This window comes from Biomphalaria glabrata, chromosome 11 (genome assembly GCF_947242115.1).
Source record: "Biomphalaria glabrata chromosome 11, xgBioGlab47.1, whole genome shotgun sequence".
Lineage (NCBI taxonomy): Eukaryota > Metazoa > Mollusca > Gastropoda > Planorbidae > Biomphalaria > Biomphalaria glabrata.
The window spans coordinates 21512171-21535405 of record NC_074721.1 but is presented as its reverse complement, the minus strand read 5'-3'; the positions used below and the strand labels follow the sequence as shown (position 1 = coordinate 21535405).

The 23235-nt window shown below is 37.9% G+C and overlaps 1 protein-coding gene across 1 annotated transcript in view; it reads right to left on the bottom strand.

Annotated features, from left to right (window-relative positions):
* LOC106079337 (uncharacterized) overlaps positions 1 to 22854 on the bottom strand; it is a 141602-nt gene extending 118748 nt beyond the window's left edge. Inside the window, exons 1-7 of the mRNA XM_056045505.1 lie at positions 22557 to 22854; positions 20029 to 20155; positions 17219 to 17451; positions 14392 to 14661; positions 13215 to 13334; positions 9525 to 9743; positions 8031 to 8160 (exon numbers count right to left, since the gene is read on the bottom strand). Coding sequence (XP_055901480.1) covers positions 8031 to 8160; positions 9525 to 9743; positions 13215 to 13334; positions 14392 to 14661; positions 17219 to 17451; positions 20029 to 20155; positions 22557 to 22623 — 1166 coding nt within the window. The 5' untranslated portion in view covers positions 22624 to 22854. The remainder of the gene's footprint in view (positions 1 to 8030; positions 8161 to 9524; positions 9744 to 13214; positions 13335 to 14391; positions 14662 to 17218; positions 17452 to 20028; positions 20156 to 22556) is intronic.
* Between the last annotated feature and the right edge of the window lie 381 nt (positions 22855 to 23235).

The following is a 23235-nucleotide window of genomic DNA, read 5'->3' as shown; positions in this document are numbered from 1 at the left end:
TGGTCGGTCTGTCCATCACGATTAAATTAACAAATAACACTAGAGGCTCTTCTTCCTTTTAGATATTATTTCCATGCTTAAACATTGCAAGAAACACATGATCTTTAATATATTGTTCCGGTTTTTTAATGTAAATAGCATATAAATGCTAAATAAAAATATTTTTATTGATTTATATTTCATTAACTATAAAGTTGTTCCGGATATTGTTTTATAAAAAATAAATCATGTCAAATGATTGAATGAAATCGCATAATTGAATATTACACTTATATTCTTTGACACTAGGTCACTATAGTTTATTTATCAATATCACTTGTTCCGAATTTTAATTTTTAAAACAAAATTTATGTCAAATAATTTTATTTTTTTCAAAAATATCGACAATAGGTTATTCAGGATTTTAAAATAAGAAAGTAATTTACTAGAAACGATTATTGAAAATCACTTTTTAGACTTATTTTACAGTTAATTTTCTTGCCGAAACATAATAAAAGTTGTTTAATCGGTAAAGAATGTTCCGGATTTTGTTTCGAAAAAGAAATTGACCTACATTACCTTAATTTTCTTATAAATCGTCGCCAAAAATGATCCGAATTTTATATGGAAAATCTAATAACGCTAATAAATGTTTGAAATCCCTCTTCTAATAAATAAAACATACAATTTTCTAATTTACGAAGGATTTTTTTTTTAAATAGTTTAACTCTATTTATGTAAAATCGCACTTCACTATTACATTACATTTAACTTTCTAGCTAAAACGTTAGAAAATCTAATTGTCGTTAATATTATGCTCCGATTTTTAAGAAAAACAACTTCCAAACACCAAAGTATGGTTTGAAAATCTCTCCATAAGGCTATGGTACATCTATTTTTCATAACAGACCATCCCACAAATTTAATTAACGGTATTTGATTAATCTGGAATTCTTATTTTCTCTCACTATAAATATATAAACATCCGGAACAATCTATTATAGAAACTTAAAACTAATGCGATGTTTTGGAAGGGAAATTAGATTTTAATCAGATTTTTAATAGCTTTTAGTCTTTTTTTTCTCGCTATTAACATGACGGACAGACAGACTGACAGACAAAACAAAAAAAAAGCGTCTTTAATCCTTTTATATATATATTAAGTCTAACTAGCCCATGAAATGAAATGCTAAAAGAACAAACTCGGTGCACCAATGTCTATGATCCCTCGAGAAGCTGCTAATATAGATGATATTTTTTAGTCTAACTAGGCCGTGTGACGTAGTGGATTTTTTTCCTTTGACGTCATATGGAATAAATTCTTTAAATGCTAAAGCAACTAAGTATAGTAATGTTTATTAAACCTCGTAATGTGACTCGCATTTTAAAAAAGACATAATAGCTAGATTTAGATCTAATCTAGATTTTTTACACTAGATCTAGATTTTTTTACACTAGAGCTAGATTTTTAAAACTTGATCTAGATTTAAGTTCTAATTAAAATCATTATAGAATCAAGATCTAGAATTTCTTGGTCTAGTTTAGAATGTTTGTTGTTTTACATGTTTCGGATGTTCCTTCAGAGTTGTAGTCCAAACCTCCCGTAGGACGACGGGGGATGGGAGCGCGCAGGGTTTGAACCTGGGACCATCGATGAATCCAAACGACAGTCCAGCGCGCAAACCGCACTACCAGACAGCCATGATTTAGACTAGATCTAGATCTATAATTTTAATTTCTAGGCTTAAAGTGTAGATTTTTATTTCTAAAGTCTAGATTGTCAATATGTCAATATTGCAATGTTATAAAATAAAAAACTAGAAAAATACTAAAACTAATCTACTATTTTAATATTTCATATTGCAATTAGTCTATAAATTGATTATCTAGTGTTTTTATATAAATCTTATCTAAATTACATCTACATTATCCCGAATATATATTTTAGATCTATTGAGAGTGCTAAATTAGTAGTTTAATTTAGGTAGATCTACATCCTCATTCAATACCAAAAGATTATCTAAAATCGCTCTTCTGACATATTGTACATATCCGGTAGTTGTCATTCCGTAATGTGTAGGTATATTATCAATAGTAGGCTATTAGTTTGTAACCAGTTTGTCATTAGATTAAGAGCAATGCCTGGTCGTGCGGTTAGCGCGCAGGACTGATTATCTCTACGGTCTCGGTTTCATACCCTGCTCGATGCCATCCTCCGTCGACCAGCGAATATGCTTATCCGACAGGGATCCGTCTCCCACGGGGGCCGCCTCTGAGTTTGTGTGGTAACACAAACTCTCTTTGTAATCTTGTTTAAATTATAGTTTTTCCACCTACAGTAAACCAGTAAACAAAATTGTGTACAAATACTAATATGTAAATGTTAAAAACATTGACAAAGTCGTCAACTCGTCACTATAGCTAGTTTTATTTCCATGAGCTTTTTGATAAAAAGATAGACATGTTCTTCAAATGAGACTACGAAACCAAGTCGGCTTCAGGAACACATAGCAAGCATCCTGACAAGAAGGACAAATCCATAGAGTATTTTTACAATTTTTATAAGCAATGAAAAAACACGTTCGACTATTAAAACACTATTTATTTATAGCGGCGTATGCTACGCCGCTGGTCGACTAGTATTTAAATAAAAGCAATGCAGTGACCTCTTACGAAATGGCAGAGTTTTTTGTGAACAAAACAACTAAAGTCTCGTCATGTGGATAAAAGTAATCATTCAAGCTTTACGAGAAATCATTTCAACAGAGAGGCACTAAGATCCCAATGAGGTTTTTAAAGATGAAATGTCAAGTGATGTGTGCAACAACGTATACGGAAACTTCAAATTACACAATTTTCTTTACAAATTGATCAGTCAACTTCGATTCTTCATTGCAGTACGATATGTACATGTTGTTAATGAGAAGATATTTTTTCTTATAAAACTTATCTGTGACACAAAAGATGAATCTAATTTTTACTTTAGTAAAGACTGTTTTGCAAATGGATCAATGTGGATTTCATTATTATTTATGTTGATGCTAGAATAGTTTTGTTGGTTTTGAACTGCTCTACTCTGTCAAGAGTATTCTAGGCCATATTTACATGAGAAAAGATCTAAAGGATCTAGATCTAATTTTAAGAATCACACTTTGCGCAGATAGTTTTTTACTTTGACACATGATAATACAAAAGATAGTCTATTGATTTCATTACGTAATAAAATTAACCTTAAAATTTGTATTTCAACCTATTCATGCATGTTAACCAAAGGTTTGAATTCATTGTTTTTTCTGGCTAGCTCAGGCACCAATTCATGCTCTAATAGCGCTAAGGAAGAAGAAGCTTTTGTACGAATTTGTCCTAGCATTAGGAACGAGGAATGTGTCTTTATCTTTTTTGTCTTTCATTTGGTAGTAGTTATGTAGTGTAACTGAGTTGATTTTCTGCGTGCGTCCAGCGTGTCATAAGGTCATGCCCAGTGCGTGTGTCATGTCGAGTGTGTGTGTGTGTGTAAGGACTGCATCAGTGTTATGCCAGACGTGCTGGTTTCATTCACTGTTGTCTAATTTTGTCGAATAAAGCCATGTTATTGGTATACTAGTATTTGTTGTTTCATTACAATTTATTCGACAAAATTATGTATCTGGATTAGTGTTGGATTCCTTAATCTACAATGGATAAATTACTCAGACCGAAAGAGTTGGACATTAATCCTAATGCTCCTCAGGCCTCAGAAAAATGGACTCACTGGTATGACACATTTAAGAATTTTCTTTCGTCCATCAAGGGTATTAACGAAGACTTGAAACTAAAGTTGTTGAAGAATCACGTATCTGCTACGGTTTATATGCTCATCAGTGATGTATCGTCCTATTTGATGGCCATAGACACACTCAAGACAACTTATATTAAGGTAAAGAATGACATTTTTGCAAGACACTTGGTTGCTACATGTAAACAGTAGCCGGGCCAAACGGTAGAGTCCTTTATGCTAAAGTTGCGAAGCCTGGCCCGGGACTGTGACTTTAAAGAAGTAACTGCAGAACAGCACAGAGACATTTGCATTAGAGACGCCTTTATAACTGGTCTGGCATTCAACCCTATTAGACAGCGGTTACTGAAAAAGACATCTCTTACTCTACAAAGCGCTTTTGACGAAGCTAGAGTGTTAGAAACAGCCACAACGCATGCTCATGCTTACAATTCAACGAACGAAATCTCTTGTGGGGCAATGAAAACGCCAACTAACTCCCATCTAGAAACATACATTTCTAATGAAGACCAGGAATTAAGTCATTAAGCCATTAAGTCGCTATGCTACTTCTGTGCTAGGAGGAGACACTCTAGGACTGAATGCCCTGCTCGAAATGCATTATGTCATCAACGCGTTAAAATGGGACACTTCCAAACTGTTTGTAAATCAAGTAAAACAACAGCCACCAAAGCTGCCAGCACAATATCACTGACCAGTGTGATAACTACCTTGTCATCAACGCATTTCTCTGGGCTTACACAGTCTACGGCCCAAGTGAACGTCAACGGGTTAGTGTCGCAAACTCTCATAGACACTGACAGCTGTGAAAGTTACATATCAGAAGCCATCGTCAAGAGAAATAAATGGCCAGTACGCCCGTCTACAAACAGAATATTCATGGCCACTACACATCTTTCTGAAAAGACATTAGGACATACATTTGCCGATGTCCAGTACAAAGGAGAACACTACGAAAAGGTCAAACTTTCTATACTTGTTGGATTATGTTCGGATGTAATCCTTGGTGTAGACTTTATAAGTCTTCATAAGGAATTGACCATACCGTACGGAGGAAAACGCAATCCTTTACACATCTGAGGTCTTAAAGCAGCACGAGTCGAAACACATAGCCTATTCAGTAATCTAACTTCTGACTGCAGACCGGTGGCTACTAAGTCCCGAAAGCACTCAATAGATGATACCAAATTTATTGAGTCTGAAGTGAGAAAACTCCTCTCGGACAAAATCATTGAACCTTCAAAGTCTCCCTGGAGAGCACAGGTGCTTGTGACAACAAACGAGAGACATAAAAGAAGGATGGTCACTGATTACAGTCAAACAATAAATCGCTTCACCTTACTGGATGCATACCCAATGCCCCGAGTCGATGAACTGGTAGAACGGATATCCAACTATTCCGTTTTTAGTACACTAGACCTCAAAATGCCTATCATCAAATACCAATCAAGACTGAGGAAAGGCCGTTAACTGCATTTGAGGCATGTGGCAAACTATCAGTTCTGTCGCATTCCTTTTGGTGTTACCAATGAAGTTGCATGCTTTCAGAGAACAATAAATCAAATTATTGAGAATGAAAAGTTGCAGGACACCTTTGCATACGTGGACAATGTAACGGTATGTGCTCATGATAAAGTGTCTCACGATGAGAATATGCAAAGATTTCTAGATGCTTCTAGAAAGTATGGGATCACATTTAATGAAGACAAAAGTACGATAGCCACTGATAAAGTTTGCCTATTGGGATACGAAATTTCTAAAGGCCTACTCAAGCCAGACCCTGAAAGATTCCAGGCTTTAAGAAACCTTCCTCCTCCTCATGATATGCGCTAACAAAAACGGATCGTGGGCATGTTGGCGTACTACTCACAGTGGATCCCAAATTTTTCTAACAAAATAAATGTTTTGGCAAATAACACGCCGTTTCCTCTTTCAGAAACAGTAAAGACAGCCCTTAACGAATTAAAGCAGGAGCTGGAGAAAACTGCCATCTTCACCATCGACTATACTCAACCTCTGACGGTTGAAACAGACGCTTCGGATATTGCAATAGCTGCCACCCTCAACCAGGATGGCCGCCCCGTGGCGTTCTTTTCAAGAACACTCTCTAAAAGTGAAAGGCGGCACTCAGCAATAGAAAAAGAAGCCTACGCCATTGTAGAATCTTTAAGGAAATGGCACCACTACTTAGTAGGAAATCGCTTTACCCTTGTCACGGATCAACGCTCTGTGGCCTTCATGTACGACAAACAGAGCAAAGGGAAAATAAAGAATGAGAAAATTCAAAGGTGGAGACTGGAACTGAGCTGTTTCCACTACGATGTAGCGGCTGATACGTTTTCTAGAAACGGGTGTGTGAATTGAAACTGCTCCAGGACTCTCTGTGTCATCCGGGAGTAACAAGACTATGGCATTTAGTGCGAGCGAAAAACTTACCTTTCTCTTGTGAAGATGTCAGGCTGGTTGTCAACCAGTGCAGAATCTGTGCCGAAGTAAAACCCAGATATTTCAGTAATTCTAATGGAACTTTAATTAAGGCGATGCAGCTTTTCCAGAGACTAAGTATGGACTTCAAAGGACCGCTCCCTTCTACATCTCGGAACACATACCTGCTAACCATAGTTGACGAATTTTCAAGATTCCCGTTTGCATACGCCTGTTCTGATATGTCGGCTTCAACAGTAATCAGATGTCTAAATAATTTATTTGGACTATTCGGAATGCCTGACTATGTACACTCTGATAGAGGTTCCTCATTCATGTCAAGAGAGGTGCAGGAATTTTTACACGAGAGAGGGGTGGCCACAAGCAGGTTGACCCCCAAAAATCCAAGAGGAAATTCTCAAGTAGAAAGGCTAAACGGCTCATTATGGAAAGCTATAACTCTGGCCTTAAAAACTCAAGGATTCCCGGTTTCCAAATGGGAGCAGGTGTTAAACCAAGCCCTTCACTCTCTTCGTTCTCTGCTCTGTACCGCTAGAAACGAGACACCGCACGAGAGAATATTCAAGTTCTATCACAGGTCCACCTTCGGCAAATCACTCCCGATATGGTTAACTCAACCAGGAAAAGTGTTGTTAAAAAAGGGAGTCCGTACATCAAAATATGACGATGGCACAATAGCTGTGGACGTAATCACATGCAACCCACAGTATGCCATTGTAAGACTTTCTGATGAAACAGTGTCACTACAACATTTGGGCCCCGCTCCAAGAGACGGAGAATCTGAGGTGTATCAACATATGGAACATGAAGACCTTTAGCCGGAGACAAACCCTATCACACAGATGCAGGTGCCTACTGACCATGTGACTATGGAACCAATGGCTGCTCCTAACACATATGTGAGTTTGAGTTTTGAGTTTAGGCACATCGGCACAATATGTACAACAGGGGGAAAATGGACATCAAGAAGAAGTAAATACAGGGGCTGAGTCTCCAGTTAGAGAGACGCCGACGTCACCCAACTCAAAGTGACGGCAGTATTGGTCCTGGTAGATATAACCTAAGACCAAGAACAAGCAGACCTATTTATAAGGTCTAACATTTATTTAATTATTTTTCCATATCACAAGTTCTAACTCAGTATCTGTATGCATAATATGACACTTAGAGACTGATAATTTTATAGTGTATAACGTGTTTGTTTAGAGTTATACAATGCTTTTCAATAGAGTAACTCTGTAAGTATTCTGTAGGGATACTAAGGCCTTCTATATCGTTGTCCTTCACTATTATTTACATGTTCATGTTCGTATAACTTTTAGGCGGGGTGATTGTAGTGTAACTGAGTTGATTTTCTGCGTGCTTCCAGCGTGTCAGAAGGTCATGCCCAGTGCGTGTGTGTGTATAGACTGCATCAGTGTTATGCCAGACGTGCTGGTTTCATTCACTGTTCATTGTAGTCTAATTTTGTCGAATAAAGCCATGTTATTGGTATACTAGTATTTGTTGTTTCATTACAAGTTACTATTTTTTTTAGGGGAGGAGGAGAATAGGGGCGGTTTAAAATGTTTCCATCTTGTATATATATATATATGTTTTAGTTATTGAGAGCGAAGTAATCATTTTTAATAATCAATTAGATTCAAAATAAGGATTTGATGTTGTTGTTTTTTTTAATTATTTTTTTATACTGCTTTTTCTTTAAATTAATGTTTTATTAATTTTTTTATGGATCCAAAAATTTCTGGTTTTCTTAAACGACACAAAATATTAAGCAGATAGACTGAAGACTAAAAAATAACAATGACAATGTAGTTAAATAATTAAATACCTTAAAGAAATAGTTGCTTGCTTGTTTGGTGAAATAATCAACCAGCTACAGTTCAAGTTGTTTGGGTAATTATTTGGATGATTCTGGGATACTATAACGCCTGATGTAGCAGTGATGACGTTATTGCATGCTATCAGGTTAATGAAAAAAAACACCAAAAAAGAGAGCATATTATGTAATCTGAGCAAATATAATTGACCTTAATAAAGCATGCAAAGGATATTTATTTCTTGCTCTATTAAGAGCCATAAAAAAATGTGACAAGACTATTTTCCCCACCTCTTCCCCATTGTATCCTTCTTATCTTCACGTATATGCCTTGATCGTCTGCTCAGTGTCTCAGTTGTTCTATTAAAGTGTACTGTCTATCTACCTTGTTCACCTGGAATCGATTTTTTTACGTCCGATTCCTTCATCATAATCTTTTGTTTTACCCCGCTTCCACTACTTCGATTACACCTCAAGGACTGATAACAGTGGGCGAGCTACTTTCACTTTCACTAGAGTCTTCAGAAAGAGATTACACCTCCCAACGCTGAGCCTCACACTAACAGGCTTGACCTTCAAACCTTGTCAACAATCCAGGCGTCGTTCCTCAAGGGTCCCGCAAGGCCTGGTATAGATACTATAGAATAGGAAAATGGCAGTGGTTCCCGGTGTACACGGCCTTCGGCCGAGTCAGTAGTCTGCGAGTCCGGAATGAACGTGTCAATGGACATGATAGCGTAAAAATAGGCACACGTAATATCCCCTCCCCTAGACAGAACACACTATTCAAACAGGCCGGTAAGAGGGAGTTCTTGTTCGCATTTGCTGGCCTAGAGTTTCAAGAGCCTATGGCTAAACTCTACTTGACAGTTTCAAATTGACCTGCCTTCAGCACCCACGGCTGAGAGGACAACTACTGAATGTTTAACTACAAGAGCTAAGTTAAAGAATATGATACTCATATAAATGTGTCCTACAGTAATACGAAAATTTAATTCTCTCACTTAAATATATTAGCTAGTAATACCTTAAAAACTTTTGACGCAATAAGTAAGTTCCCCTTTAAGAATTTGCTATCTATAGGGCAAATGATGTTAAGGTCATCTGTTTGTTTTTTTACCAACGGTTAACGAGCAAGATGTCAAGTGACCAGCACAACGAAAAATCACCTTTACTTTTCCCTACTAAAGTAAGGTACCCATTAGAGTTGAGCGGACTCGGGGACGCCTTAAAAATCCCGAAATTCTAAATCCCAACCTTCGCCAGATTTGAACCCAGGACCCCAGGTTCGGAAGATAAGCATTTAACCACTCAGCCACAGCGCCCATCACCTCCCCCCTCCCCCTTGACGCGATAGAAATGGATGAAATGGCTTTTGTTGTGAGGTTAATAAAACTGGATCTTAACGGTTATTTATATTAAATGTATGGTGGAAACAATAACACAATTAATCCTTAATTACATTTCCCTATCCAAGAACACCATTTCAACCTAAAGACAGTGTACCTGCACAGTAGTAGCTTCCTATTGTATTGATGCAAGTTGTGTTCCCAACACAACGTTGTATAGCCAATGAACATTCATTAATGTCGTCTGAGCACGTAGAGCCTCCCCACCCAGGCTTACATTTACAGTCACCAGTAGGAGCGTAGCATCTCTCTGTGTTACTGGCTGAACAATTACATCCTAATCTACAGTTCTCACCAAAGCTCAGGTGGTCGCAGTCTGTATTAGTACAAAATGTAAGAAACATTATCATTAAAAACGAACGATTCATAATATCCTAATATGGTTGTAAATTTCTTTAAATATCAGGTGACCGAGCCTCGCTCGGGTGAATAATTTGTTAAGGAAGGATATATACCCGAAGTCATTTTGGGAATATTGTTGTAATTACGAAAATGAACGATCGGGTAAAGACTATCAATCCGAAGAGTTTTTTTTCGTTCTGTCAGTTCTCAATGTAAATGTACATGGCGTTTAGAATAGAAAGTCCCCCCAACAATACGCCTATAGAAAACCACAGCTCACGTCTTAACGTTTTACATTGCTTCTTTCGGGTAAAACTATTGGTCTGTTATAGGCTTGGAATAAAGTCTTTGCAGTGTAACTTCTAAAATGGTTACTTTCTGACATTTAATATTGCAATTAATATATTCATTATGGCTCTAAGACATGGACACTTTACAGAAAACAACTAAGAATTCTTGAGTGCTTTCACAAAAGATGCTTGCGCTCCATCATGGACATACGGTGGCAGGACCGCACTACAAACAGCGATGTCCTTGCCAACGCCGGTATGGACAGTATAGAGGGACTTATTATGGTCCGACAGTTGCACTGGGTATGGCACGTATCCCGTATTGGAGACGAACGTATGCCAAAGGCAGTCTTTTTTTGGTGAGCTAAAAAATGGTAAACGTAACAGAGGCGCCCCACGGAAACGCTTCAAATACCAACTTAGGCGTCAACTTTCCTTGGCTGACATAGAAGAAAGCACCTGGTTGTATGCGGCCTCCGAACGAGACAGCTGGAGGTCACTTACGAAAGCCGCGGTGATACACATTTGAGACCAAAAGAAAATCTGCTGCCGAGGACAAACGCAGACGGCGAAAAGAAAATCTAAATCGACCATTTAATATTGCAATTAATATATTCATTATGGCTCTAAGACATGGACACTTTACAGAAAACAACTAAGAATTCTTGAGTGCTTTCACAAAAGATGCTTGCGCTCCATCATGGACAAACGGTGGCAGGACCGCACTACAAACAGCGATGTCCTTGCCAACGCCGGTATGGACAGTATAGAGGGACTTATTATGGTCCGACAGTTGCACTGGGTATGGCACGTATCCCGTATTGGAGACGAACGTATGCCAAAGGCAGTCTTTTTTTGGTGAGCTAAAAAATGGTAAACGTAACAGAGGCGCCCCACGGAAACGCTTCAAATACCAACTTAGGCGTCAACTTTCCTTGGCTGACATAGAAGAAAGCACCTGGTTGTATGCGGCCTCCGAACGAGACAGCTGGAGGTCACTTACGAAGGCCGCGGTGATACACATTTGAGACCAAAAGAAAATCTGCTGCCGAGGACAAACGCAGACGGCGAAAAGAAAATCTAAATCGACCACCTGCGGACAATGGTTATGCTTGCCCTGGATGTGGCAAAATATGTAGGTCACAGCTGGGGCTGCGCAGCCACGGGAAATACTGCATTTCTCACTAATATTATGGCTTTAGTAAGAATCACCAAAGGATGCAAAATCTCTACGTTATAGTGTAAAACGTGCACCTAGTAACAAAGTAAAATCGCGCATTTCTTTTCTAAGAGACTTAAAAACATCACATTAGTATTGTAAAGAAGCTTTATTGTGAGACATCTCTGTTACTCCGACAACCTTTCAGCTTACTAAAAAAAAGATTGTCAAAATATGTTCGTCCCCCATGCGGAATAAGTGCCACGCAAAGCGTGACTGTCGGATTTTAAGATTTTAAGATGTCTATGTGCGGTGATCTTTGGGCTGAGTATGTTTTATTGGGTGACTTCTGGAACATGTTTTACTGAGGTTTACTTGTTAACCGTTGACCGCGAGCTGGATATCATCAGGGCCATCCTTAGGCCTATGCTGCCGCAGTGGGCCCTGAAGGTTCATAAGCCCCGCGCTAATTCTAGGTGTAAATTATTAAATTAAACCATTATAATTTATAATAGAGTTCCCGTGGTCTCCTTGTTTTCAAGGAGCTCCTGGAAATCTGAAACTCATAAGAAAAAGACAAAATTGTCATTTTGGGGTGTCAATCAATATGGTAAACGCCAGTCCTACGCGTGATATATAAAAACGGCATCGTCAGCTTTCATTTAATAAAAATGTAATGCAAATACGAATTTACTTTCTAATACAAAGTTTTATTTTCACTTATCCCTACCCTTACTGGTCCGCGCGCAATCCATTTCACATAGGGCCCCGCAAATATTAGGGCCGGCCCTGGTTGTGCAAGTAAGGCATAGATAAGCTGTGTTATGACAATTTCCTATGTTTTGGTATTGTACAGTAGACTTCGAAGCTTAAACACATTGCAATAATTCACCAGCAAAATAATAACAAAGTAAAAGCTACCTACAGGTGTACGGAATTAAAGTGTAAACAATTTATAAATCCTTTAAAACACAATAACTAATTATACATTAAGATATTTAATTTCATTATTTTTCTTCCATAGTTTCATAATGGATCAATGTACAATAAGATGGTGCGCAAATGTTTAATTACGCCAATTGAATCATTAAAACTTTTTCTTGTTTGCGAAGAAATGTCTTAGTGTACTGCTGTGAGCCTAGTGACGTAAGCGGTGTCACGTTTTTTTCCCATTGACGTCATATAGAAAATTTCATTCATAAAACATTCTAGCCAAAATTAATTTTTCGATAATGAGGCATTTTCAAACCAATATAACGGTCGACCTCGAGTTTTCCCGATGTGGCCAATGAGTTGAGAATTTTTTTCTCACTATTATGCACATACCGTGAACTTTTAAAGAAAATCGTTAGAGCCGTTTTCGAAATAAAATTTATATATATATATAAATATAAATATATATACATACATACATACATACATACAAGAATTGCTCGCTTAAGAGTATAGGATTAAATATTGTCACATTTTGGTAGACAGCTCAAGGTTGTTCAAAAAATTTAAGACAGTTTGTCTAGACTCACATTACGTCACAGGTTATGACACTAGGAAAGGAAAAAATGCCAGACAGACCTTGATAGAAAAGTAGTTCAAGGCATCAGCAGGAAAATATAATTTATAAAAGGTTTTTAAAAAAATGATCTAGAAGTCACTAGTTTTACAGTAGGCCTAAACAGTTGTTTAGTTTTTTCTTTGTATCCTGTATCTGCTTTGTATATGAACTGTACATACATTGATCGTTTAAAGTTCAAGTGTAAAAGAACACAACTCAAGAAAAGGTTTATCAGCACTGTTTCCTAAAGTGTTTGAACTACGGTACCGCCAAATCAGCATGTCACAAATAAATCTCATCAAGGAAAACAAATAAATTCGTGACACATAGGCCTTTACATGACAAGTTTTTTCTGAAGCTAATTTCACTTAAAAAGGCATTTAAAATTCATGACTGAATGATACTTTTTAAAAATCGTGGTAAAATGTATGAAATAATTGTTACCTTTACACTGGTTTCCAATTAGATGCATGTCCATTGGACAATAGCATTGTTCTGTTCCAGAAGGCAGTTTTGCACAGACATGAGAACAAGTCTTGACTGAACAACGTGAGCTCGATGCCACTAAAATACATATTTATTGCAATTTTAAATTGAGATTAACAAAATGGCTGCTCAAAGTAGCTAGTAAAAAAAGTAAATTTTATTTAATTTTGTTTTATATTGTAAAATAGAAAAATTGATCCATATATTACAGACAATACTATATTTATACTATATTTATATTTTTGTTTAATAAAATAGTTGTTAGTGTTATATTTTTATCACATTTTCTTTGTAACTTTCTTTACATTGCGATTCTTTAACGTCATCGTAACTATATCTATCGTAAATCTTTAAATAATGCAACTAAGTTGTAATTTTATAATACATTTTTAAGTGTATATATGTCATAAGCTCATTGCATAGTTGTAATTATTTTTTTTTTGTGCAAAAGATATTCTTAAATACATTGTTACTACATACAACTACACAGCTGATGTATATCGTTGGGAGCAATAATTACTAACTCGTTGGCCACACTTGGAAAAGCTCTAGTTAGGTCATTAGAATTTTTCAAAGTATAAAAAAAAAATATTCTAAATTTGGCTAGAGGACTAGAAAATACTTATCTTGAACCACATAAGTCTATGTGTATTTCCGCTTGCAGTCTCTATTCCACAGATCTATATAGATCTGTGCTTTATTCATTTTGAAGTTTAATAAATTAATGGTTATGAACATTTTGCGCACTGTCATCTAAGTCTAGATCTTAAGGGCTATGCTTAGAATCATAAAGTCTTGTAAATTTATACATTAGCTTAACCTCGCGGTGGGCGGGAAGGGAGAATATAGGGCGGTAAAAAAATGTTCAATTTTTTATATATCTAAAAATCATTAGTTATTAAAAGCAAAAAAATCACTCTATAATTTGTATGAATAAGATCTTTTAAAAAAAAACAAGTGTTTATTTTTTCCTATTTTTCTTGTAATAGCTATGCTGTCGAAAAAAACACTAAATTTTATACTAATGTCATTGAAGTTTGAATGCATTATTTCCGACGGCTTTGTTTGTCATACCAGGATGATTTGATATTAATTGTTTCTACTGCTAATGAGATATAATGTTAAAAATAGTTACCTTCACATTGTCCAGTTGAGTTCATCACCATCCCAGGTTTACATTGACAGGTAAAAGTACCAGGTGTATTTACACACAGTTGATAATTGTCAGGACAAGCCTCGACTACATCAGATCTGCATTCATCTATATCTATAGAACAGTCAGGTCCCGTCCAGCCTTGCTTACAAATACAAGTGCCATTGATACTATTACAGTGGCGAGTGTTGGATTGAGCACAGATGCACTGCTTGTTACATGTCTCGTTACCAAAGGTAAATGGCTGACAATCTGTTTTTGGAGTGTATTATTTAGTCCACTTTGATACTTGTAAAACAAAATTGGCAATAAGTCTTTAATCTATATATTTCAAATGTTACTTTGTTTTGCTAGCAATGATATAACAACCGAACATAACAACAGTATTGTAGTAATGTAGTAACTAAGTTGAATATGTTATCGTCTCCTTGTTACTGCTAGGTTCATTGGATACACCTTTGCAGGTACGCTTATTATATCTGTCTTTACATAAAATCTGAAATCTTTGTTTTTGTATACCTAACTTCACAAGATTTCTCTACTACAGCGGAGGAAATGCTCCATCGCCTCATCGTGGCACCTCCGTGGAAACGTCATACAGGGGAAGCGGAAAGGCTAAGTACGTGAGCAAACATGGCTCCCAGTGAGCTACCACTGTATGCTCTAGCCAGTGTATTTGCATGTGGTGGGGATGTGAGACATGGCTCACAGTGAGCTACCACTGTATGCTCTAGCCAGTGTATTTGCATGTGGTGGGGATGTGAGACATGGCTCCCAGTGAGCTACCACTGTATGCTCTAGCCAGTGTATTTGCATGTGGTGGGGATGTGAGACATGGCTCACAGTGAGCTACCACTGTATGCTCTAGCCAGTGTACTTGCAAGTGGTGGGGATGTGAGACATGGCTCCCAGTGAGCTACCACTGTATGCTCTAGCCAGTGTACTTGCAAGTGGTGGGGATGTGAGACATGGCTCCCAGTGAGCTACCACTGTATGCTCTAGCCAGTGTACTTGCAAGTGGTGGGGATGTGAGACATGGCTCCCAGTGAGCTACCACTGTATGCTCTAGCCAGTGTACTTGCAAGTGGTGGGGATGTGAGACATAGCTCCCAGTGAGCTACCACTGTATGCTCTAGCCAGTGTACTTGCAAGTGGTGGGGATGTGAGACATGGCTCCCAGTGAACTACCACTGTATGCTCTAGCCAGTGTACTTGCAAGTGGTGGGGATGTGAGACATGGCTCCCAGTGAGCTACCACTGTATGCTCTAGCCAGTGTACTTGCAAGTGGTGGTGATGTGAGACATGGCTCCCAGTGAGCTACCACTGTATGCTCTAGCCAGTGTATTTGCATGTGGTGGGGATGTGAGTCATGGCTCCCAGTGAACTACCATTGTATGCTCTAGCCATTGGGCTCCATTAATATTGTGCAGTGAATAGTCATCTGCCGAAATTGAAAAAAGACTATATAGCTCCTCCTACGTGATCGAAGATGAGCACATTTCCAATGGACTCTAAGATGACTGTGAAGTCCTCGCTTTAAAAATCCGGCCGCATACGTGGCATGGGTTTGTTCAGGTGCAGATAGGCCTGCTGCTTCTTTCAGCTTTTTGTTGGTGCTGCGCTTTTTCACCCTGGCCACTCTTCTTGCTTCAAATCTTGAGACTCCGAGACTCACAGCTTCACGCCATGAGGAGCGATCGAGAGCCAGTACTTCCCAGCTGTGAAAGTCTATATCGCATTCCTCGAAGGAGCTCTTGAGAGTGTCTTGTATTGACCTCCCTGGGAGCTCTTTCCTGCACACAACTCCCAGTACAAAAGTTTTTAGGAAGGCGATTGTCTGGCATGCGGACTACATATTCCGCCCATCGAAGTTGGGACCTTTTTACTGTGGCATTAATACTTTACATGTTGGACAGCTTTAAGATTTCTGTGTCTGGTATGTGGTCGGACCAAACAACTAATTGAAAAAAGACTAAATGTGGCTTAACAAAGATGGTTAAGACGGATTTTAGAAGTCAATTATAGAGATCAAGTCTTAATCAAGAAAATCCTATGCCAAAATGGGAGTCGACCCCTCAGTTAAGTTGTGACAGAGCGTCGCATAAGGTTTGCGGTACATTTTCTCTGACAAACTGAACAACGCATACCAAGAGTTGGGATGACATGGAGGCCATTACAAGGAAAGCGAGACATCGTAGACTTGGCGCCACACTTTCATGGTGGACCTCAGACTAGTGGACTCCAAGTGAGAAGAGGCTTCAGACATTGCCAATGACCGATTTTTGTGGAGGCAGCTTGCCACCCAATGCACCGAACAGCGCAGGAGGATCTAAGTCCTAAGTAAGTAAGAATAGCAGTTTAGGTTTTTGAACAAAAACTTTTTCTAGCAAGATAGTGTACTGTAGATACCTCAGAATATGCATTTTTTTTTTTGGCTTTAAATACCGGAATAGTGCCTGGCGGTCGGGCTTTGCCCCGAAACTTGCTGGGGGAGTTCACAGACTCCCCCAGACTCCCTTAGCTGGCAAGGGCAGGGTGTGCACAATTGTTTCACTAACTCCAGGAAGAACCTATTCTAGGGTACACAAACAGCACTACAAAATGGTACTACAGCACTACAAAATGGTACTACAGCACTACAAAATGGTACTACAGCACTACAAAATGGTACTACAGCACTACAAAATGGTACTACAGCACTACAAAATGGTACTACAGCACTACAAAATGGTATTGTTTATATAAAAAAAACGGTTGTATCAAATATTTGTATCTGTATCTAGCATATAAACTAATCTTCAAACATACCTTGAATAGCGAATTGTGCATCGAATCCAGAATTATGTTGTGAATAGTCAGAATAGAAATATATATGAAGATTTTTTCCTGTTGATCTAAACCTAAGTGCTGCAACCTCCTCTGGAGTTTTGTAGCCACACAGTTGAATGATGATTGGAGACATATATGTATCACCATCAAACACAGACACATAGTCTGCACATTCATTGTTGTAGCTGGCAGCAAGGTCAACATGGAGAAATCTGAGGGGTTTATTTTAAAGAATTTAATTTTAGGTCCAAATCATCATTTGTATATTAAAAGTACATATTTTGTTTACAATCACACGTCAAACCTAATTTCTCCTTTTCTTAGTCTTTCCCTATCCATCTATTCTTTAATCCCAAACATTTCCCTTAGAACATAAATTCTTTATTAACTTTGAAATTTCTGTCTTATTCTCAGATCATTGCCTTTATTTTTACCTTCATCTGTCACTAAGTATTTTAGACGAATGAGGCATCACACATGATCTGTTGACCATATCTCTCCATTCTTCTCTGGATTTGTCTAGAATTAGAGTTTCTATTATTGACAGATCTGACAGTTTATGTGTGTTGTCTACCCATTGATTCTTTGGTCTATCTCTTTACATATCTCTAAATTTTTATTTATATTTAAGCATTTTCTCTTTTGAGAAAATAAATCGTTACTAAAAGTAGGACTTGGACTTAAACCCGTTCGGCACATTTGGCGACAGGCTGTTTACATTCAGTTTGGTCTCCAGCAATGTCTCCAGCCTCTTCCAAACTGGTGCCCACTGTCTTATGATCCTCAATGAAGGTGCGGCACCAAATTATACCACTGACGGATCCAGCGGGGGGGGGGGGGGGGGCGGTAGGGATGAATTTTAGTAAAGAAATCACACAATTTTTATACGAATTTTTTAGTTATGTTAATAATATATATTAATTATTTACATTTCAACCTATTTTAAATTATTCCCCCCCCCTCTAGTATGTTAGCCGATTTGGTGGGATAGTGAGGTGGCGATGGCATCAATCCGGTCCCCCCATCAACTTTCGAGTGGGGGGGGGCGGTCCAATTTATTTGTAGAAATCACAGCTTGTTAACAGAATCAATTAAATATCGATATAATTAAAACTTGTTATTGATATTTTAACCAATCTTTATATTATGTCGTTCCCTTGTTATGTCGCTACACTTCTGGTACTTAGCCGATTCGGTGAGGTGGGGGGGGGGGGGGGCGATAGCGTCTACTGACCTCCCCAATCTAACCCTCTAAGTGTGGGGGCGATCCTTTTTTTTATGGAGAAATCATAGTTTGCGAACAAAATTAGTTGAATATCTAAATTTAATTATGTGGGATATCTTATTTTTTAATCGATTGCATTTGCAATGTAGTAAGGGCCTGTAAATTCATATTATAATTCAAATAAAACATTATTGAAAAGGTCATGTTTTAATAAGATGAATAATGAGCTGTAGATGTCACGAGAATGCGTTAATGCAGTGAAGAATGCAAGAAACCGCTTTTGGCGTCCGGGCTTTTTTTTGTTGCCTAATTCTAATATATATTGTTGTAACCCTGCCTTGCACCAGTGCCTGAAGACTGGTATACTTAGTAGTAAGACTCAGAGGAAGCTGAAGGATGTTATGTGTTTGCCCTAGTGAATAAACACAGCTATTTATTTCCTGTTAAACTGTGTTGTGTTGCTTGCCTTTTCGTTGAGTGCTTACCCTAGAGTTGCAACAATATATATATATATATATATATATATATATATATATATATATATATATATATATATATATATATATATATATATATATAAAGAAAATCTGCTGCCGAGGACAAACGCAGACGGCGAAAAGGAAATCTAAATCGACCACATGCGGACAATGTGGCAAGATATGTGGGTCACTGCTGGGACTGCGCAGCGACGGGAAATACTGTATTCCTCACAAACTTCAGACTCGAAGACTAGCCTTATTATTATTATAGATTTCTTTTACATTATATCTAGATTTTTTAAACTAGATCTGAATTTATATTCTAATTAATTAATTCTAATCTAAATTCCATATAAATTACTCCAAATTTATATTATATATCTAAATCTAGTAGATATAGAGCTTAAGAGTGCTAAATCAAAGGTTTAGTTTATGTAGATCTACATCCTTATTCTAGTTCCGTTTAAATGAAAATGCCAATAGCTATGTTGATAACAAATCAGTGCTGAAAGATTATCTAAAATCGCTCGTCTGACAAATTGTACATATCAGGTAGATGCCATGCTGTAATGTGTAATAGATCTCTTTATCAATAAGAGGCTATTAGTTTGTAACCAGATTTTTTTATTAAGTTAAGAGCAATGCCTGGTCGTGCGGTTAACATGCTGAACTGATTATCTCAACGGTCTCGGGTTTTTTGTTTGTTTGTTTTACATGTTTCGGAAGTTCCTTCAGAGTTGAAGACAGTTTACAAACCTCCCGCAGACGACGGGGGATGGGAGTTGGCAAGGTTTGAACCAGGGACCATCGATAAATCCTGACGAAAGTGCAGCTCGCAAACTGCACGACCAGGCTGGGTTCATAACCTGCTCGCTGCCATTCTCCGTCGTCCAGCGAGAAGTTAATTATTTTAACTTAGAAGGAACATCAGACCATCAAAATTAAATCACGTCTTGAATATTCCTTGCCAATAAGCGGATCCGACAGGGATCAGACTCTGACGGGGGCCGTCTATGAGTTTGTGTGATAACACAAACACTCTTTGTAATCTTGTTTTATTGTAAGCATAAGTAATTTTTCAGTACCTTATGTAAAGAAATTGATTCTCTGGAGCATGTAAGGTCCAACGGCAGTTACTGTAATCAGGATAACTGCTGGGAAAATTCGGAGAAGAAATGATTCCTGTTTTGTCTCTTATATCTCCACCACAAGCTAAACAAAAAGAACAACAACATATTTCATGAGTAAAACACATTAGTGGTGAAAATGACAAATTAGAAGTTTGTTGAATTTTAGGTATCTTCAGAGTTTTAAATTTTAAAAGTTAATTTTACAATACATAGGGGCCTATTGGTCTTTGGTTTTATGCATTGTAAATGTAAATTCTCTCAATTAACTATTGGCAGAAGTAGCTTCTACTCACTTTAAGATATTTTTGAAAGTGTAAAAATAAAGAAAATATTACAAGAAATGGAATGTTCCTGCTTAAAGTACGATACTCTGTAGATGTAACAAACACAACGTAGCCGGATCGTGTTCATTTTAGTTAAAACCAGAAGTAAAAACAATAAGAAGAAATCGTCTTTTTTATACGAATGATATCTAGACATTTTGTACAACATCTTGATCTTATTAGTTACATTAAATTAAAGTTGACAAATGTAGCTGAATAGGATTTGAGTCAGATTTCGACCCATCCCAAACAATAATGGCTTCAGCAATACCTCAATTGGACTAAGCCACTCCATAGTGTCCTGGAAGACCTAGAGATATCGCCATACCCAGGATTATTTGTGACTTTCATATAGCGATACTTATAATGGAAGGGAAATTTTTAGACGTTTCAAAAGGCTCAAAAAGTGTGGCTTCCTCAGCCTGGAAATGCGACCGATCAGGTGACGTTATTTATGCAGAAAGTGGCGGATGGCTTTCAGTGGGACAAAAGTAATTGACCTGGTCATTCGAGGCTAGTGGATTCTATCAATATCAAGCAGGCTTATGACAGAGTTTGGAGGTCGAGTTTGTTGCTAAAGCTCACGAACCTAGATATCTGGTTCTCATATAAGGAAGTGGATCCAATACTTCGTCACGTTGTTGTAAGCACGTGTTTAGGAAACGTTGCTGGAGCAGGGCGTGCCGCATGAGGTCGGCACTCAGTTGTACACCCTTGTGTATATAATCGATTTATTTCGCCTTCTGAAATGCCAGAAACTGTGGTTTGCAGACGATAGTGTTAGAGGGATTCAGGGAGGGACCATGAGATAAATCACGCGAAGTCAGTTTTCTACTGGATAACGCTCAGAAACCGCGGTGCTTACTGCACTCGGACATACTTAAAGAACCAGTTGAGCTATGGATGGACGACAAAATTCAGGAATGTTACAAAAAGCCCAAGTACCTGGGTGTAATCCACAGGAATCGACTCTGTGCGGCGATCCAACACATACGTGTGTCAGTCTACGAGAAGCTGAACATGGTAAAGAAACTAGCTGGGACTAAATGGGGTGAGAGAACCGATGTGTTATCTTATCTTATCTTATATTATACATACGTTACTTCAAAAAAGAAGATGATTACGTCCTACGCGTCATGCATTCAGTCATGCATGTTAACCAATAACTTAAATTCTGCCAAGTCACTGGTTTTCGGGGCTAGCTCAGGCAACCCATTCCATGCTCTAATAGCACTAGGGAAAAAGGAGTATTTGTACAAATTTGTCCTAGCATATGGGACGAGGAATGTTGAGAGCTAGATGGGACAAAATGGGGCGAAAGAGCCGATGTGTTGAGAGCCCTCTACTTGTGCTCACAGCGTTCTCAACTCCAATACTAACTGTCCAGGTCTATGCATCGTAAATGTTTCTCAGACTGATTTGCTGTACGTTCAAAGGGCAGAGTGCAAGGCTCGGTAAGCTTGAGGAGTTCCTAGCGGTCGTGGAACGCCTCCGTCTAAGCAGTGTACATAGTTTTATACAGTGGAAGCCCACTCATTATGGTCTGGTCGGCCACGAGCGCACAGACTCTTTAGACAAAACCGCGGTTTATACGACATTCCTAAATGATACGCCGTATGCATACACATGTACGCAAACCTGGCTAACAACCGATTGTTGGCACTTAGGTACGAATGCTAGGATGCTTCTGATAAAGGCCGTGAGCTTTTGAGGAGGATGAGTAGACCAGACTGAAAGGATGCGTGACGGCAACTTAAACGTGAGGAACAGGCCGTCCTAGTCCAGCTCCGTGTAAGCCACTGCTCAGTAGTTGTTTACTTCGGGCGGCTCAGAGAGCACTATTACACACGGTGTCGCACTGTATTGAGGACGACGAAACAGTAGACCACAATTTTTATAAATGTTGCATTCTACACAAAGGACCGCGCTGTCCTTGTGCGGGTTAAGGCGACCCTGAGACTCACTGCCCGATTTCTTTCACTTGCTCTTAGGAAATAATTCTCAGTAATTGTCATCTTTGATACGTATGGCCAGCTGTATGTAATATACTTTTAATATCTTCTGTTGACCTAAGTTCTCAAGGGAACTAGAAACTCATTGAGAACAGACAAACTCGTGATGTTTGTATACAAAATGTGAAGTATATAATTGACTATTTACCTGTCTGACAGAGGGACCTGCCTAGACTTGCGAGTAGAATCAACAGTGTGCAATGGCATAACCCCATGCTAGAAATCTGTGTCCAAAGTATAATACACCTTCCCTAATAAATGTTCTTAACGAGTTTATTTAATTTGTGTTGAAATTATTGTCAAACATTTCATCAAAACTATTCGCGTTATTAAAAAAAAAACAGTATTACATAAAATAAAACCAATTATTTAACATTCAGATCTGTCAAGAAATCCTCAATATCTAACTCTCTTCCTCAGTTCGTTGCATGGAGATCTTTGACCTAACTGATTAGATCCTCTTCTATTTATCAGGTTTGTCAGAATGTATGTTGCATATACTTCCTTTTTTTAATGTTCAACTTTGAACCCTACACGTCACAAACCTTTTGAATATTTGAATCTCAATGAAAGAAATAAGTTCTGCTGGAATACACATGTGTAGATTGTATTCTAATTCTAATTTATATGCTATGTTTTCTAGTCTATAGTAAGGCATAAAATGATCTAAATAAAAATACATTTAAAGTATTTATCAAACAATTTTTATTCTTTGAATTTTCAAATTGTCCTTATATATTTTAGAATATATATTTTTAGACACATGTTGTAGTTGTTTTTAAATACACTAAAATACGCGAGGTAGAGACACAGAAAGTGAGAAATAC